At 38.8% G+C, this 18,790-nt stretch overlaps 1 protein-coding gene across 2 annotated transcripts in view; it reads right to left on the bottom strand.

Moving 5' to 3' along the window:
* FANCC (FA complementation group C) overlaps nt 1–18,790 on the bottom strand; it is a 271,146-nt gene that overhangs the window by 83,160 nt on the left and 169,196 nt on the right. For both annotated transcript variants that reach the window (XM_047755023.1, XM_047755024.1), the window contains 2 exons: nt 8,567–8,680; nt 7,584–7,648 (listed from right to left, as the gene is read on the bottom strand). In XM_047755023.1, the coding sequence (XP_047610979.1) occupies nt 7,584–7,648; nt 8,567–8,680 (179 nt within the window). The remainder of the gene's footprint in view (nt 1–7,583; nt 7,649–8,566; nt 8,681–18,790) is intronic.

The raw sequence follows: 18,790 nt of genomic DNA, 5'->3' as shown, positions 1-18,790 counted from the left end.
AGGTGGGATCACAGCCCCACCCATTAGCAAACAGGCTGCCTAAAGACCCCCCAGGCACACAGCTGCCTCTAATCTCACCCAGAGACAAAGCCAATCAGAGGGATAGAAGTCAGACACACCTTCCAGTAGGCAGGCACCAGTCCCTCCCATCAGGAAGCCTTCAGCAAGCCCCCATACCAACTTCAACCACAAGGGGGGCAGACACTAGAAGCATGAGAGGCTACAATGCTATTGCCTGCAAAAAGGACACCATGCCAGAAACCTATAAAAATGAAAAGACAGAGAAGTATAACTCATATAAGGGAGAAAGAAAACTCCCCAGAAAAACAGCTAAGTGATCTAGAGATTCTCAGCCTCCAGGAAAAAGACTATAGACTCTTGATGCTGAGGATGATGCAAGACTTTGGAAATAAACTGGAAGCAAAGATGGATAATTTACAGTTAACACTGGACAAAGAAATACAAGATTAAAACTTAAGCAAGTAGAGATGCAAAATACAATAACTGAGATAAAAAATTCATTAGAAGCAACCAACAGCAGAATACAGGAGAAGAATGAATAAGAGAGGTGAAGGACAGATTAATGGAAATCATGGATGCAGAACAGAAAAGAGAAAAAAGATTGAAAACAAATGAGGAGAGTCTCAGAGAACTCTGGGACAATGTTAAATGCATAAACATCTGTATTATAGAGGTGCTAGAAGGAGAAGAGAGAGAGAGAAAGGGACAGAAAAAATATTCGAAGAGATAATAGCTGAAAACTTCCCTAACATGGGAAAGGAACCACTCACTCGAAATCCAGGAAGTGCAACAAGTACCATATAAAATAAACCACAGGAGGAATATTCTGAGACACATATTAATCAAATTGACCAAAATTAAACACAAAGAGAAAATACTGAAAGCAGCTAGGGAAAAGAAATAAATAACATGCAAGAGAACCCGGTTAAGGTTATTGGCAGAAACTCTGCAGGCCAGAAGGGAATGGCATGATATACTTAATGTGATGAAAGGAAAAAACCTCCAACCAAGATTACTCTACCCAGCAAGGCTCTCATTTAGATTTGAAGGAGAAATCAAAAGCTTTACAGATAAGCAAAAGCTAAGAGAAATCAGCAAGAGAAAATCAGCTTTACAACAAATACTAAAGGAACTATTCTAGGCAGAAAAGAAAAGGCCACAACCAGAAACAAAAATACCACAAATGACAAAGCTCACCAGTAAAGGCATATATACAGTAAAGACAGGAAATCATCCATGGACGATTATGCTACAAAAATTAGAAATCATTAGAAAAGGAGGGTACAAATGCAGGACACTGGAGATGCACTTGCAATTAAGAGACCAACAACTTAAAACAATCTCGTATATATATAGACACCTACATCAAAACTTCATGGTAACTGCAAACCAAAAATCTACAATAGATACACAGACAAATAAGAAAAAGAAATCCAAGTACAACCCTAAAGATAGTCATCAAATCACAAGAGGAGAGAACAAGAGAAGGGAAGAAAAAAGAGCAACAAAAACAAATCCAAATCAATTAATAAAATGGCAATAAGAACATACATATCAACAATTACCTTAAATGAAAATGGACTAAATGCCCCAACCAAAAGACACAGACTGGCTGAATGGATACAAAAACAAGACCCATATATATGCTGTCTTCAAGGAACCCACTTCACTTCAAGGGACACATGCAAATTTAAAGTGAGAGGATGGAAGAAAATATTCCATGCAAACGGGAATCCACAGAAAGCTGGAGTAGCAATACTCATATCAGACAAAATAGACCTTAAAATGAAGACTATTTTAAGAGACAAGGAAAGACATTACCTAATGATCAAAGGATCAATCCAAGAAGAAGATACAACAACTGTAAATATATACGTGCCCAACACAGGATCACCTCAATATATAAGGCAACTGTTAACAATCTTAAAAGGAGAAATCAACAATAACACAATAATACTGGGGGACTTTAACACCCCACTTACAACAATGGACAGATCATCCAGACAGAAAATCAACAAGGAAACATAGGCCATAAATGAAGCATTAGACAAGATAGACTTAATAGGTATTTATAGGACATTCCATCCAAAAGCAACAGAATACACATTCTTCTCAAATGCACACAGAACATTCTCTAAGATTGATCACATCCTGGGCTACAAATCAAGCCTCGTTAACTTTAAGAAACTGAAATCATATTAAGCGTCTTTTCTGACCACAACGCTACACCACTGGCAATCAATAACAACAAAAAAACTGCAAAAAACACAAACCCATGGAGACTAAACATGCTACTAAACAACCAATGGATCACTGAAGAATCAAAGGGGAAATTAAAAAATAACTAGAAGCAAATGACAACAAAGATACAACAATCCAAAACCTATGGGATGTAGCAAAAGCAGTTCTAAGAGGGAAGTTTACAGCAATCAAGCCTACCTCAGGAAACAAGAAAAAGCTCAAATAAACAACCTAACTTTACATCTAAAGCAGCTGGAGAGAGAAGAACAGACAAAACCTAAAGTTAGCAGAAGAAAAGAAATCATAAAGATTAGAGCAGAAATAAATGGAACAGAAATGAAGAAAAGGAGAGAAACGATCAATGAAACAAAATGTTGGTTCTTTGAAAAGATCAACAAAATTGATAAACCCTTAGCCAGACCCATCAAGAAAAAAAAAAGAGAGGAATCAAATCAATAAAATTAGAAATGAAAAAGGAGAAGTAACAGCAGACATCAGAGAAATACAAAGGATCATAAGAGATTACTATATGCAACTATACGCCAATAAAATGGAAAACCTAGAAGAAATGGACAAATTGTTAGAAGAGTACAATCTTCCAAGACTAAACCAATACGAAATACAAATGATGAGAGGACCAATCACAAGTACCGAAATTGAAACTGTGATTAAAAGACTTCCAACAAACAAAATCTAGGACCAGATGGTTTCTCAGGTGAATTCTATCAAACATTTAGAAAAGAGCTAACACCTATCCCTTTGAAATAATTCCAAAAAATTACAGAGGAAGGAATACTCCCAAAATCATTCTATGAGGCCATCATCACCCTGATACCAAGAGCAGACAAAGATACCACAAAAAAAGAAAATCACAGGCCAATTTTGCTGATGAACACAGATACAAAAATCATCAACAAAATACTAGCAAACTGAATCCAACAATACATTAAAAGGACTGTATACCATGATCAAGTGGGATTTATCCCAGAGATACAAGGAATTTTCAATATCTGCAAATAAGTGTGATACACCACACTAACAAACTGAAGAATTAAAAACCATACGATCCTCTCAATAGATGCATGCAGAAAAAGCCTTTGACAAAATACAACACCCATTTCTGATTAAAACAGACAAAAAACCCCTCCAAAAAGTGGGCACAGAGGGAACCTACCTCAACATAATAAAGGCCATATATGACAAACCCAAAGCTAATACCATTCTCAATGGTGAAAAGCTGAAAGAGTTCCCACTGAGATCAGGAAGAAGACAAAGATGTCTGCTCTTGCCATTACTATTCAACATAGTTTTGGAAGTCCCAGTCACTGCATCAGAAAAGAAAAAGAAATAAAAGGAATCCAAATTGGAAAGGAAGAAGTAAACAATCCCTAATTGCAGATGACATGATGTTATACCTAGAGAATCCTAAAGACTCTACCAGAAAACTGTTAGAGCTCATCCATGAATTTGGCAAAGTTGCAGGATACAAAATTAATACACAGAAATTGATGACATTTCTATATACTAACAACGAAAGATCAGAAAGAGAAATTAGGGAAGCAATCCCGTTTACCATCACATCAAAAAGAATAAAATACTTAGAAATAAACCTACCTAAAGAGACAAAAGATCTGTACTCTGAAAACTATAAGACACTGATGAAAGAAATCAAAGGTGACATAAACAGATGGAAAGACATACCATGATCTTGGATTGGAAGAATCAATATTGTCAAAATGACTATACTGTCCAAGGCAATCTACAGATTCAATGCAATCCCTATCAATTTGCCAAGGACATTTTTCATGAAAGTCAAACAAAATATTTTAAAGTTTGTTTGGAAGCACAAAAGACCCAGATTAGCCAGACATCCTTAAAAAGAAAAATAAAGCTGGAGGAATCAAGCTCCCTGACTTCAGACTATACTACAAAGCAATAGTCATCAAAACCATATGGTGCTGCCACAAAGAAAGAAATATAGATCAGTGGAACAGGATAGAAAGCCCAGAATTAAACCCACGCACCTACAGTCAACTCATCTATCACAAAGGAGGCAAAAATATGCAATGGAGAAAAGAGAACCCCTTCAATAAGTGGTGCTGGGAAAACTGGACAGCCACACGGAAAAGAATGAAATTAGAACACTCCCTAACACCATACACAAAAATAAACTCAAAATGGATTAAAGACCTAGATATAAGGCCAGACACTAGAAAACTCATAGAGGAAAACATAGGCCAAACACTCTCTGACATAAATGACAGCAACATCTCAGATCCACCTCTTAGAGTAATGACAATAAAAACAAAAATAAACAAATGGGACCTAATCAAACTTAGAAGTTTCTGCATGGTAAAGGAAACCCTAAACAAAACCAAAAGACAACCCACGGAATGGGAGAAAATATCTGCAAATGAAATGACTGACAAGGGATTCATCTCCAAAATTTATAAACACCTTCTGCAGCTCCATACCAAAAAAACAAACAACCCCATCCAAAAAATGGGCAGATGATATAAACAGACAATTCTCCAAAGAAGACATACAGATGGCTAAAGAACACATGAAACAATGTTCAACATCACTCATTATTAGAGAACTGCAAATCAAAACCACTCTGAGGTACCACCTTACACCAGCCAGAATGGCCATCATAAAAAAGTCTACAAACAATAAGTGCTGGAGAGGGTGTGGAGAAAAAGGAACCCTGGTACACTGTTGGTGGGATTGTAAATTGGTACAACCACTGTGGAAAACAGTGTGGCGATTTCTCAGAAAACTAAAAATAGAATTACTATTTGATCCAGCAATCCCACTCCTGGGCATCTATCTAGAGAAAACCATGATTGAAAAGACACATGTACTCCCATGTTCACTGCAGCAGTATTTGCAATAGCCAAGACATGGAAACTACCTAAATGTCCATTGACAGAGGAGTGGATAAAGAAGATGCAGGTACATATACACAACGGGATATTACTCAGCCATTAAAAGGAAAGAAATAATAGCATTTGCAGCAACATGGAGGGACCTAGATATTATCATGCTAAGTGAAGTCAGTCAGACGGTGAGACACCAACATCAAATGCTATCACTTAAATGTAGAATCTAAAAAAAGAACACAATGAACTTCTTTGCAGAACAGATACTGACTCACAGACTTTGAAAAACTTATGGTTTCCAAGTGAGACAGGTTGGGGAGCGGGGGGATGCACTGAAGGTTTGGGATGGAAATGCTATAAAATTTGGTTGTGATGATTGCTGTACAACTATAAATGTAATAAAACATTGAGTGATTAAAAAAAAGAAATATCTGTGAATACCTTCATTTTCATTTGTCATGAGTTAATATTCAAGAGTACAATTGATAGGCTGAATGGCAAGTGTATATTTAACTTTATAATAAACCACCACTGTTTACCAACATGGTTATACCACTTCACATTCTCAAAAAGTGTTTGAGAATCCCAGTAGTTCCATATGCTCTGCAGTACATGCTGACGTGTGTGTTTTAAATTTTAGTCATTTGAGGAAGTGTACAGTGGTATCATATCTTTTATTTTTCTTGTTTACTCATTTTTTACTGTGGTAAAACATAGATAATAGGTATCATTTTCATCATTTATAAGTGGTAACCATTTCAAGACATTAAATACATTCAACTGCTGTGTACCCACCACCCACAGTCTGTACTCAAAGCTTCCCATTATCCCCAACATAAACTATGTACCCATTAAACGATAACTCTATTCCTTCAAGCCCCTGATAACCTCTATTCTGTTTTCTATCTCTATGAACTTGCTTATTATTGCTTATTGCTTACCTCATATAAGTAGAATCATACAGTATTTGTCCTTCTGTGTTTGTCCTATTTCACTAACCGTGATATTTTCATCCATGTTCTTGCATATATAAAAATTTTATGTTTTTATGACCGAGTAGTGCTCTCTTATATTTTTATACCGCATTTTGTTTATCCATTCATCTGCTGATGGGCACTGGTTTGTTTCCACCTTTTAGTTATTATGAATAATGCTGCTATGACTCCTGGTTTACAGATATCTGTTCAAACCCCTGCTTCCAATTTTTTTAAAAAATACATTCTAAGGAGTGCAACTCCTAGGTCTTACAGTAACCCTTATGTTTAACTTTTTGAGGACCTGTCAAACTGTTTTCCACAGGGCTGCACCATTTTACAGTCTCATCAGCAATATATCAGGGTTCTACTTTCTCCACATCCTTGCCAACATCTGTCATTTTTCATTTTTGTTTGTTTGTTTTTAAAACTAGAGTTATCTAATGTGCTTATTGACCAGTTGTATATCTTTGGAGAAATGTCTAGTTACGTTTCTTACCCATTTTGAATTGAGTTTTTTATTGTTATTGAGTTTTAGGAGTTTTTTTTTTTTAACATTCTGGGTGTCAATCCCATTTCAGATATATTATTTCCAAATGTTTTCACTCATTTAGTAGGTGTGGTCTTTTTCTTTCTTTCTTTCTTTTTTTTTTTTTTTGTCTTCTTAGGGCCACACCTGCAGCATATGGAGGTTCCCAGGCTAGGGGTCCAATCAGAGCTACAGCTGCTGGCCTACGCCACAGCCACAGCAACACGGGATCTGAGCCGCATCTGTGACCTACACCACAGCTCACGGCAACACCAGATCCTTAACCCACTGAGCAAGGCCAGGGATCAAACCTGCAACCTCATGGTTCCTAGTCGGATTGTAAACCACTGAGCCACGACGGGAACTCCAAAATTTTTTTTTTTAAATCACAAATTTCCTGGGTCCCTAGATTCTCTTAATGATTTGTTAAAGATGAAATGTTCGCCAATAAAAACAATTTTGAATTTCTTCACATTAGTGAAGAAACATTTTGTAATGTGACTGACTGCCTTTTTATTTGTCTGCATCTATTTGATTTGTTTAGTCTAGATTTTGGAATATTACGTTTCTTAAAATAGGCCAGTTGTACACAAGTATCTGTTGCCTTGTAAATATTTTGACTGTGTGTGTGAATGATAAAACACTCACACTGAGCTGTGCACGTCTTTCCTTTGTGTTCCATACTGTATATAAGGGTGCCTAAGAGACGCTGCATGATCTATGCACTTGAGACTTGAGAGAGCAGTGATTAAAAAAAAGAAAGTTTGATAAAACTTACCAATTTGCAATTACAGTCCATGAAAATCATCTCTCCATATAGAATATAACCATAACTATGAACATGCATTCACGTTCAGGAATTATAAAAATTTTCTCTCATAACTGAACTGATACATTTTGAAACTTGAGAAGAGGGATGTTTAGTTTAACACCTACCGCCTCTGCGTGTTAAATCCATTAAGATGATTCTCTCTGAGTTCAGACACTAATGATAAAACCATCTGTAAAACAAAATCAGTTGCAGGTTAACTCACACTGCAAACAGGATTACGTCAGTTCTATTTTCCTTGGTGTGAGTGATATTTCCGTTGAGATTCCCTGCTCTCCTCCCCCACCAATCCTCTCCTTGTGCTTTGTCAAAGTAAAAAGCAGGCAGTGCCAAGTCACATTTACTGGTAATTTGGCTTTAGGTTTAATGTCTGTTACTTCGTATTCCTATTTAAGCAAATGAATAATAGACAAGCCATTAATTCCCTCCAAATTAAAACCAAACCTATTAAAAATAAAACGATGTTAGCATTAGCTTATTTTTTTCTTTCTTAACTTAGTTCTCTATTTTTAAAAATGCTCTTCAGGTATAAAGCTTCCAAAAGACCAGAATAGTTAACAAACATTAAAAGTCTCCTAACATTTTTTAGAAGAGCTATGTTAAGGTCATAAATTAAAATTTCTTGAGTGGCTAGAATTTAAGGCAGACAAAAACAGCTTGAATACTAAGATGTAAATACATAATACTATTTATGAGGTTATTATTTATTGAATGTTTTGCTTTAATATAAAATTCCTATCAGATTATTTTTGAATACTATTTGTCTAATAGTAAAAGGCTGTGTTTATATTGGTTAAGGAAATCTCTTCTCCCAAAAATCTTTGAGAGAACAAATGAGATGTGTTAAGACACACAGAGGTTGGTTGATTTAGAATAACCTCTGCTGGTTTCCTTCTTCTTTCTCATAATCTCCCATCTCACGTTTTTTCCTTACATGGCCATAAGTCCACCCAAGGTAAGAAGAGATAAACATAGAAAAGTTAAACATCTCTCCTGGAGGAGTGAAATATTTCCATTTACCTTTTTTGCAGATGGTACTAAGCAATGAAAATTTCAATGCTAATAAATTAAAAACACTAAAAATACTCACATTTTTAAGTAAACCAGGATAGTAAGCTGTGGGTGCATACCCAAGTCCGTGAGTAAAAAGACCAACTTCTTTTATATCAAATCTGAATGTGGAAAGTATACAAGATAACAACCCCTAAAATCCATAAACAGAAAGAGGAAAAGGTCTTAAAAATGAAGAATGCACCTATTATGTATAATGCCTAGAGCCTGGATTATTTGTAAATGGAGTGATCTCGATGAAACAAATAGTCTTAATTTGTCCGAATACTTGAGATTCACTTTGATTTAGGTATAAAGAAGTAAGTTAGTGATAAAGTCATTTCATTAAAAATTAGTAAATTTAAACAAACATTAACCATAAAAAAATTACACAACTAATGAATAATGCTTTAACCATATCAAGAATGTGATCTTTACTCTTTTTATTTTTTTACTTTCATTTTTTGTCTTCTAGGGCTGCTTCCATGGCATGTGGAAGTTCCCAGGCTAGGGGTCGAATTGGAGCTGCAGCTCCTGGCCTACTCCATAGCCACAGCAGTGCCAGACCTGAGCCGCATCTGCAACCTATACCACAGCTCACGCCAAAGCCAGATCCTTCACCCACAGAGTAAGGGCAGGGATCGAACCTGCATCATCATGGATACTACTCAGGTTCGTTACTGAGCCACAATGGGAGCTCCCCTCTTTACTGTTTTTAAACTCAGTAAAAGATTTTTATCATAGTAGAGACAATAATTTAATACACAACAAGGAATGTACCACAAATCACAAGGGAGAGGAAAGATTATGCAATCGATGGTGCTAAGAAAACTATCTGAAAAAAAAACTAGATTCTCACGTTATTTATCAAAATATATTTGAATTTACTGTAAATTAAAGAGATCAATGTAAAACTGAAATAAAATAATAAATAAGGAGAAAGTTGGGGAAGAACTTTGTAAACTGAAAATCACTGGTCATTCTAAAGTTAAAACATATCCAAACCTTGCGTTTTGCAGAAAATAACATAAGCAAAAACTAAGACGAATATCAACAAATAATACATGTGTGCAAAATGTCATATGACAAATACTAAGAGCATAAAAAGGAGTAGGAACAGATAATCCTTAAGATAAAATACGCATGCCCAAGAACCACATGGATAAATTACTCATCCTCATCATCAAAAAGGGCACATTTAAATGTCAACATACCATTTTTCACAAAATGAATTAAAGATTTTTACAGACATGAATTCCTAATGCTAACTTGGGTTCTCTGAAGCACGTACTCTGTGTGACCTACTAGAAATATATAAATGGGATCCATACATCAATGTTATCTGAATGGACAAAGGCAGCCATAGACTATGAGTGTAACACAGCCCATAACCCACCCCACACTTGGACAGCCAGGACGATGTCTGCCTAGAGGTTTGTAAACGGAAAACACCTCATAGGGTGGTAGAGGCCTACCTTACAGAAAACAACTTGAGAATGCATATAAAGGTTTTAAAAGCATTCAGAACTTTTACCATACGTGGCACACATTTAAGGAAATAAATCCAGATACGACAATGGGGGTTATGCTCGAAGATGTTCACTACAGTGTTAGTTCTTCCAGTTTTTGCTGTGAAAAAACATTTTCCAATGTTCAACAGCAGGGAATGATTTCTTTTTAATATCCTCAATACACTGGCTCATTGTGGGCCAATAAAATGCTTATAAAGAATTTAGGATAGCATTTTAAATGGTTTATTATAATGTTAAATGAAGAATGGGAGAGGCAAAATTGTACGTACAGAAATGATCTCATCAAATAAATATGATCCAAATATGAGAAAGAAAACACAATCAAAGAAAATATCACCAAAAGTTAGTAGTCCCTGGGATGGTGCTGTTTATGGGTATATGGATATAATATATATACATTTTTTTTCTTCTTTCTACTTCAACACATGTTCCAGTTTCCCATACATGTACGTACTACTTTTCAATCAGGAGAAAAAAATCTTTACTTTTTTAAAAGTGTTATTTGGAAATATTTTAACAACAACTTTGAGACATAATTCATGTACCATAAAATTCACCCTTTTTAAAGTATAAAAACCAGTGGTTTTTAGTGTATTCACAGGGCAATAGTCATTTTACATTTTTTTAAAGTCTTGTAGTAATGCATTTTGTGAGTACACAGTATGAGATAAATTGTATAAATTGGAGTTCCCGTTGTGGCGCAGTGGAAACGAATCCGACTAGGAACCAGGAGGGTGTGGGTTCGATCACTGGCCTAGCTCAGTGTTGCCATGAGCTGTGGTGTAGACTGGCAGCTACAACTCCGATTAGACCCCTAGCCTGGCAGATCCTGCATTGCTGTGGCTGTGGTGTAGGCCAACAGCTATAGCTCCAATTAGACCCTTAGCCTGGAAACCTCCATATGTTGTGAATAAGCCCCTAAAAAGCCAAAAAAAAAAAAAACAACAACTGTATAAATGTTATACACAAATACTTAGGGCAGTTGAATCTAGGGAAGAGGCTGTATCAGCTCAGTCAAGGGCAGGGCCCCACGAGGCTGGAGCAACTAACACACCAGTTAACACAAGGGGCGTGTTTCACTAATCCATCGTAGCACTCATTTCAATTTTATCATAAACTATTTCACATATTCAAAAGATATAAAATAGTTATGATAAAGTTAGCCCACCATGGAACTTAATAAAGCAACACCGAGGAGGCACTTGGAGTGCCATCTTTCCTTTTCCCCACCACGATGCTACCTACAGTGGTCCTTCTACCCTGATCTGATGGGCACCCTTTCCTGTAGATCATGGTATTTTTCTCCCTGTGAGCTCAGATCTTCCTCGGTCTCCTCAAAACAACGTAACTAAGCAATACAGGTTGAAATCTGCTGTCCCTACATGAGACCTCATCTACTGTTTTCAAATTAGAGGAGTGCATAGCAAGCTAACAAGGTAACTTAGAAACACTGCTACTCAGTAGAAGATACTCATAATTACAAAAAAAAAAAAAAAAAGACCCAGAAACATGCATAATGCGATTTACAAAACCTGAAACCAGTGAAAAGTGAGAAATACAGGAAGTTTACAGAGTTAAAGTGGCCTTTTTAATAAGGTATAAGGTAATGAAAAGGCTCTTTCTAGAGTGAAGAAAACTGCATATATTGGCCGTTTTCCCCTTCCAGTTCAAAGCTGTCCTTTATCAATACAGAAAGCAAATAGGAGCTGACAATAGCCCCAGGAGAGTTCAAAGACTAAGTGCAATGTGGGTGAGATCAAGCAGTTGTGGTTAGGTTGGCAGCATCAGGGGAGGTCAGATACAGTCAATGTACCATCCTTTGATGGGTGGTGTTTACTGGTGGCTTCTGCTTTATTCATTACACAAGCAGCACACGCCGTGCTCTCAGCAAGTGGGTCCTGACACCCTATGTAGGATGCAATGCACGTGTTCTGGTGAAAGAAAGCCCAGCCAGGCTTGGCCAACCACAATCCATGTGGAGGTGCACACACCAGACCGGGAAGGGGGAGGTAGGAGGCCCAGTTTCCTTCTTTGAAAACTAGATGGCTAATGGCTCAGAGGCAGGAGCAGTCTGGATTTTTCACAGAGGAAGTCAGTCTGATGCTACGTGGAGGGAGGGCAGTACCAAAAATTGCTTAACTTTCTGCTTCCAGACTTCTGGCACTCTATTTAACAAACATTTAAAGCATTTAACTGCTGGGAGCTGGTCTAATAATCTATAAACAGCAACTCATGTAATCCCCAGAGCCTAGGGGGTAAGTGCTATTATTGAATGTGCTATAGATGAGGAAACTGAGATACACTCTGCATAAGAAACATGCCCAAGGCTGGTTACTTTATGGCCAAACCTCATAAGGGTCTCCCTGTGTGCAGTCTCCAGGAAGCAGCTGGAATAGTGTAACAATGCAAATCTAACTGGTATTCAGCTTCTATGGCTCCCCAAAACTCTTATGGTGAAGCCCAAACCTCTCCCCGAAGCATGAAACCTGATCCTGCTGGTTTTGCAGCTTCTGCCTGGGGCTGACTCCCTCACTAGCTTCTCTGGGGCCCCAACGGTTCTTTGCTCCCTCATTTACCAGTCTCTCTGCCAGGAGGGCTCTTCCAGCCCATTTACCTGGTTAAATGTGACTTTGTGAGGGAAATTACAACAACTGAAGTGTTTTGAATGCTTACCATGGGTAAAGCACTGGGCTAAGTTCTCTAAAGTGTGGCATCTCACTTAAAATTCCATTAATTGTTTTTAATAAAATTCAATTAAACAGTTTCAATTAAACCACCTGTAAACTGGTGACTGCTATCCTAGTGCATATGATTGACTCTTTAAAAATTAACGGTTGATGAAGAGGACAAGATGGCGGAGGAGTAGAGGGACACGCTCGCCCTCTCCCACAAACACAACAATAAAAAAAGCACATCTACAGAATAAATGACTCGCACAGAACAGCAACCAATCGCTGGCAGAAAAACCTAAACTCCAATAACGGCAAGAAGTTCGTGACATTACGGGGCAGAACGGGAGAAAAGAGGAGAGTGAGAGAAGGTGAATCTGAGCGGGACGGGCGCTCCCGAAAGGGAACTGCGGAGGAGAAAGGGATCCCACACCCTGGAAAGTCACCTACACGGGGGAAAGATCAAACGAACCGGAGGAATCTCCAGATGCAGAGAAGAGTGTAGCAGTAAGTGGGAGTACGGAAAAGCCGATCAAGAACCGAACAGACCATCTGAACTACGGGCACAGTCACCAAAAACTGAGACGCCTGGGTGGGGGCTGGGCACCGACACCTCAGCTCCAGAGGTTAGTCCCTGGGCTGGGGGGGCGGGGCGGAGCGGAAACTGCCTGGGAGGTCTAGAAACCATTTGACGGGGCAGAGACTGCCTGGGAGACTAGAAAACAAAGCTGTCGCAGAGGAAGGGAGCAATACTCTAGGGGCGGGGAAGTGGAAAGCTGCATCAGAGGGAACCTGGGAAAAGAGCCTGGTCTGCGCCCATGCTGGGGAGGGGAGAGAAGAAGGGGTGGGTCCCCATAGAATACCCCCCACGCCACAGCAAGCTTACAGGCCCGCTAGCTAGCTGAAAGCTGTGCTTCCCAGTGCATCCCCTCCCCCCACCCCCACCACCCCCTATGCTCTCACCGAATCTGGAGCTGCCTGCCATCCAAGAGGGCTGGCCTCAACAATTGCCTGAAGCCTACCACCGCAGGGGCTGTCCCTGCACAGGCCTGCTTGCCCTTTGGAGGGGCTACACTTCTGCAGAGTAGCGCCAAACAGCACCAGCCCCCGAGAAAAGGCCTGCAGCCCAGAAAAGCTAGAACAAGCCTAGCCAGGCCGTGAATAGATCTGCCCAATTCCCGGACGGTTTTTCTGAGTCGGCTGCCCCAGGGAGGAGCCTCTTCGGTTTCCAACGGCCCTGCTACCCACCCTAGCCCCCAGGGGGTGCCCTAGTGGATCAGCTGCATAGGACTGCCAGCTCCAGGCAGGACCCCCTGCAGCCCAGAAAAGCTGCAACAAGGTTGGCCAAGCCAGGAAAAGATCTCAGACGGTCTTTCTGAGTCGGGCTGCCCTGGGGAGGAGCCTCTTCGGTTTCCAGTGGCCCTGCTACCCGCCCAAGCCCCTAGGGGGTGCCCCACTCCCGCGGAATAGCTGATCAGCACCACCAGCCCCCTAGAAGAGCCCCTGCAGCCCAGAAAAGCTGCAACAAGCTTGGCCAGACTGAGAAAAGATCTGCCTACATTCTCAGGCCAGCCTTCTGAGTTGGGCTGCCCTAGGGAAGAGCCTCTTAGGTTCTCAGTGACCCAGATAGCTGCTACAGCCCCCAGGGGGTGCTGCACTCCTGAGGAACAGCTGCCCAACACCGCCAACCCCCTGCAAGAATCCCACAGCCTAAAAACACCAGAGCAAGCTCTGCATGACCAAGTGAAATCTGCTACCATCGTGGTGTGGACCTCCCAGTCCTGTCTGCCCTCAGGAAGTCCTCCTTTGCTTCAAAGAAACACTGTTAGCCCCATCAACACTCCAGAAAAGCCACAGTGCCTCAAAAAAGATTGACCAACAACGCCAGACCTCAGGAAATATTCCACGGCAGTGACAAGGCAAACACTGCCCGATAACGGAGAGTACAACTCCCTCAGGAGAAAGAAAACAACAAGCAAGATGAAGAAGCTGAGAAACCACCCCCAGTCAAACCAACAAGAGAACTCAACCTAAAACAGTCCACAATGAAACAGATCTCTGCAGTCTGACAGACCTGGAGTTCAAAAGAGAAATAGTGAAAACACTGAAGGAATGAAGAGAAGATATGAACAGTAATGCAGATACCCTCAGAAAGGAACTAGAAAATATAAGGAGGAGCCAAGAAAAACTAGAACATTCATTTGCAGAGATGCAAACTGAACTAAGGGCAGTAAAAACCAGAATGAATAATGCAGAAGAATGAATCAGTGATATGTAAGATAGAATAATGGAAATCACTCAATCCAGTCAACAGACAGAAAACCGAATCAAAAAACTGGAAAGCAATATAAGAGACCTATGGGATAATATAAAGCGGGCCAATCTACGCATATTAGGAATTCCAGGAGTAGAAAAAGATAAGGGGATGGAAAATATATTTGAAGAAATTATCGCTGGAAACTTCCCAAATCTAAAGGATACTGGGTTCAAGATACAAGAAGCACAGAGGGCCCCAAACAAACTGAACCCAAACAGACCCACACTAAGACACATCATAATAAAAATGGCAAAAGTTAGTGATAAAGAGAGGATCCTAAAGGCAGCAAGAGAAAAACAGAATGTTACCTACAAGGGAACCCCCATAAGAATATCAGCTGACTTCTCTACAGAAACACTACAGGCCAGGAGGGAATGGCAAGAGATATTTAAAGTGCTAAAAGGAAAAAAATATGCAACCTAGAATACTCTATCCAGCAAGAATATCATTTAAAATAGAAGGGGAAATAAAAATTTTTTCCAACAAACAAAAACTTAAAGAATACTGCAACACAAAACCCAGGTTAAAGGAAATATTGAAAGGGCTGCTCTAAACCAAAAAGAAAGGAAGGAAAGGGAAGAAAAAAGAAAAGGAAAAAAAAAAAAGAAGAGGAAGAACTAGGACTGAGGAAACCGCAATCAGAGAGCAGTCACTCAAATAAGCCAGCATACAGATTTAATCATGAACAGGCCTCAAACAAAATAAAATTAAAAAGAAAAAAAAAAGAGTCATCAAAACCATAAAATGTGGGCAAGGGATGTTAGGAAGTAAATAACCCTTTTTGTTTGTTTGTATGTTTCTCTTCTTAATTTTAATATAGTAATGAAGTATTTGAACTTACAGGACCATCAGGCCAAAACACACAATTATAGGAAGGGGTTAGCATACTTAAAAAACAGGGCAACCACAAGCCAAAACCAAATATTGCATTTGCAAAAAATGAAAAAAAAAATACACTCAAGCGGATAATAACAGGAGACCATCCAACCAAAAAAAAAAAAAAAAAAAAGAAGAAGAAAGGAAGAATGGAGAACCATAGAATCAACTGGAACACGAGGTTCAAATGGCAATAAATAATCATCTATCAATTATCACCTTAAATGTCAATGGACTGAACGCCCCAATCAAAAGACACAGAGTGGCTAAGGGGATAAAAAGGCAAAAACCTTCAATATGCTGCCTACAAGAAACTCACCTTAGGACAAAAGATACATATAGATTGAAAGTGAAAGGGTGGGGAAAAATATTTCACGCCAATAGACATTACAGAAAAGCAGGAGTCGCAACGCTCATATCAGACAAAATAGACTTTAAAACACAAGACATAAAGAAAGACAAAGAAGGACACTACTTAATGATTAAGGGATCCATCCAAGGAGAGGATGTTACTATCGTCAACATATATGCCCCAAATACAGGAGCACCCAGATACATACAGCAAATATTAACGGACATAAAGGGAGATATTGATGAGAATACAATCATAGTAGGAGACCTTAATACCCCCCTCACATCAATGGACAGATCCTCTAGACAGAAAACCAATAAAGCAACAGACATCCTAAAGGAAACAATAGAAAAGTTAGACTTCATTGATATCTTCAGGACCCTACATCCAAAAAAAGCAGAATACACATTCTTCTCAAATGCTCATGGAACCTTCTCAAGAATCGACCACATATTGGGACACAAAGTGAATCTCAATAAATTTAGGAGCATAGAAATTATCTCAAGTATCTTCTCTGACCACAATGCCATGAAATTAGAAATCAACCATGGGAAAAGGAAAGAGAAAAACCTACTGCATGGAGACTAAACAACATGCTACTAAAAAACCAATGGGTCAATGAGGAAATCAAGAAGGAAATTAAAAACTACCTTGAAACATATGATAATGAAGACACAACCGCTCAAAATCTATGGGATGCTGCGAAAGCAGTGCTCAGAGGGAAATTTATAGCAATACAGGCCTTTCTCAAAAAAGAAGAAAGATCCCAAATGGACAGCTTAACCCTCCACCTAAATGAATTAGAAAAAGAAGAACAAAAAAGTCCTAAAGTCAGCAGAAGGAAGGAAATTATAAAGATCAAAGAAGAAATCAATAAAATAGAGACTCAAAAAACAATAGAGAAAATTAATAAAACCAAGAGCTGGTTCTTTGAAAAGGTGAACAAATTGACAAACCCCTGGCCAGACTCACTAAAAAGAGGAGAGGAAGAACCCAAGTAAACAAAATTATAAATGAAAAAGGAGAAATCACAACGGATACAGCAGAAATACAAAAAACCATAAGAGAATACTATGAACAACTATACGGCAACAAGTTTGACAACCTGGAAGAAATGGACAATTTTCTAGAATCTTACAGCCTGCCAAAACTGAATCAAGTAGAAACAGTCCAACTGAACAGACCGATCACTAGAAGTGAAATTGAAGATGTCATAAAAACACTCCCTACAAATAAAAGTCCAGGACCAGATGGCTTCACAGGTGAATTCTATCAAACATATAAAGATGAACTGGTGCCCATCCTCCCTAAACTCTTTCAAAAGGTTGAAGAAGAAGGAACACTCCCAAAGACATTCGATGATGCCACCATCACCCTAATTCCAAAACCAGACAAAGATAACACCAAAAAAGAAAACTATCGGCCAATATCATTGATGAATATAGATGCAAAACTTCTCAGCAAAGTTTTAGCCAACCGAATCCAACAACATATCAAAAAAATTATACACCATGACCAGGTTGGGTTCATCCCAGGTTCACAAGGATGGTTCAACATACGCAAATCAATCAACATCATACACCACATTAACAAGAGAAAAGTCGAAAATCATATGATCATCTCAATAGATGCAGAAAAAGCATTTGAGAAAGTCCAACATCCATTCATGATCAAGACCCTCGCCAAAGTGGGTATAGAGGGAACATTCCTGAATATAATCAAAGCCATTTATGAGAAACCCACAGCAAATATAATCCTCAATGGGGAAAAACTGAAAGCCTTCTCACTCAAATCTGGAACAAGACAGGGATGCCCACTCTCACCACTGCTCTTCAACATAGTTTTGGAAGTCCTAGCCACAGCAATTAGACAAACAAAAGAAATAAAAGGCATCCATATAGGAAGAGAAGAGATAAAACTGTCACTGTATGCAGATGACATGATACTATACATAGAAAACCCTAAGGACTCAACCCCAAAACTACTTGAACTGATTAATAAATTCAGCAAAGTAGCAGGATATAAGATTAACATTCAGAAGTCAGTGGCATTTCTGTATACCAGCAATGAAATATTAGAAAAGGAATACAAAAACATAATACCTTTTAAAATTGCACCTCACAAAATCAAATACCTCGGAATACACATGACCAAGGAGGTAAAGGACCTATATGCCGAGAACTATAAAACTTTAATCAAAGAAATCAAAGAAGATGTAAAGAAATGGAAAGATATTCCATGTTCCTGGACTGGAAAAATCAATATTGTAAAAATGGCCATACTACCCAAAGCAATCTACAGATTCAATGCAATCCCTATCAAATTACCCATGACATTTTTCACAGAACTAGAACAAACAATCCAAACATTTATATGGAACAACAAAAGACCCAGAATCACCAAAGCTATCCTGAGAAACAAAAACCAAGCAGGAGGCATAACTCTCCCAGACTTCAAGAAATACTACAAAGCCACAGTCATCAAAACAGTGTGGTACTGGTATCAAAACAGACAGACA

The sequence above is a fragment of the Phacochoerus africanus genome, chromosome 12, assembly GCF_016906955.1.
Source record: "Phacochoerus africanus isolate WHEZ1 chromosome 12, ROS_Pafr_v1, whole genome shotgun sequence".
NCBI classification, from domain to species: domain Eukaryota; kingdom Metazoa; phylum Chordata; class Mammalia; order Artiodactyla; family Suidae; genus Phacochoerus; species Phacochoerus africanus.
This window is presented reverse-complemented; position numbering and strand designations above follow the sequence as displayed.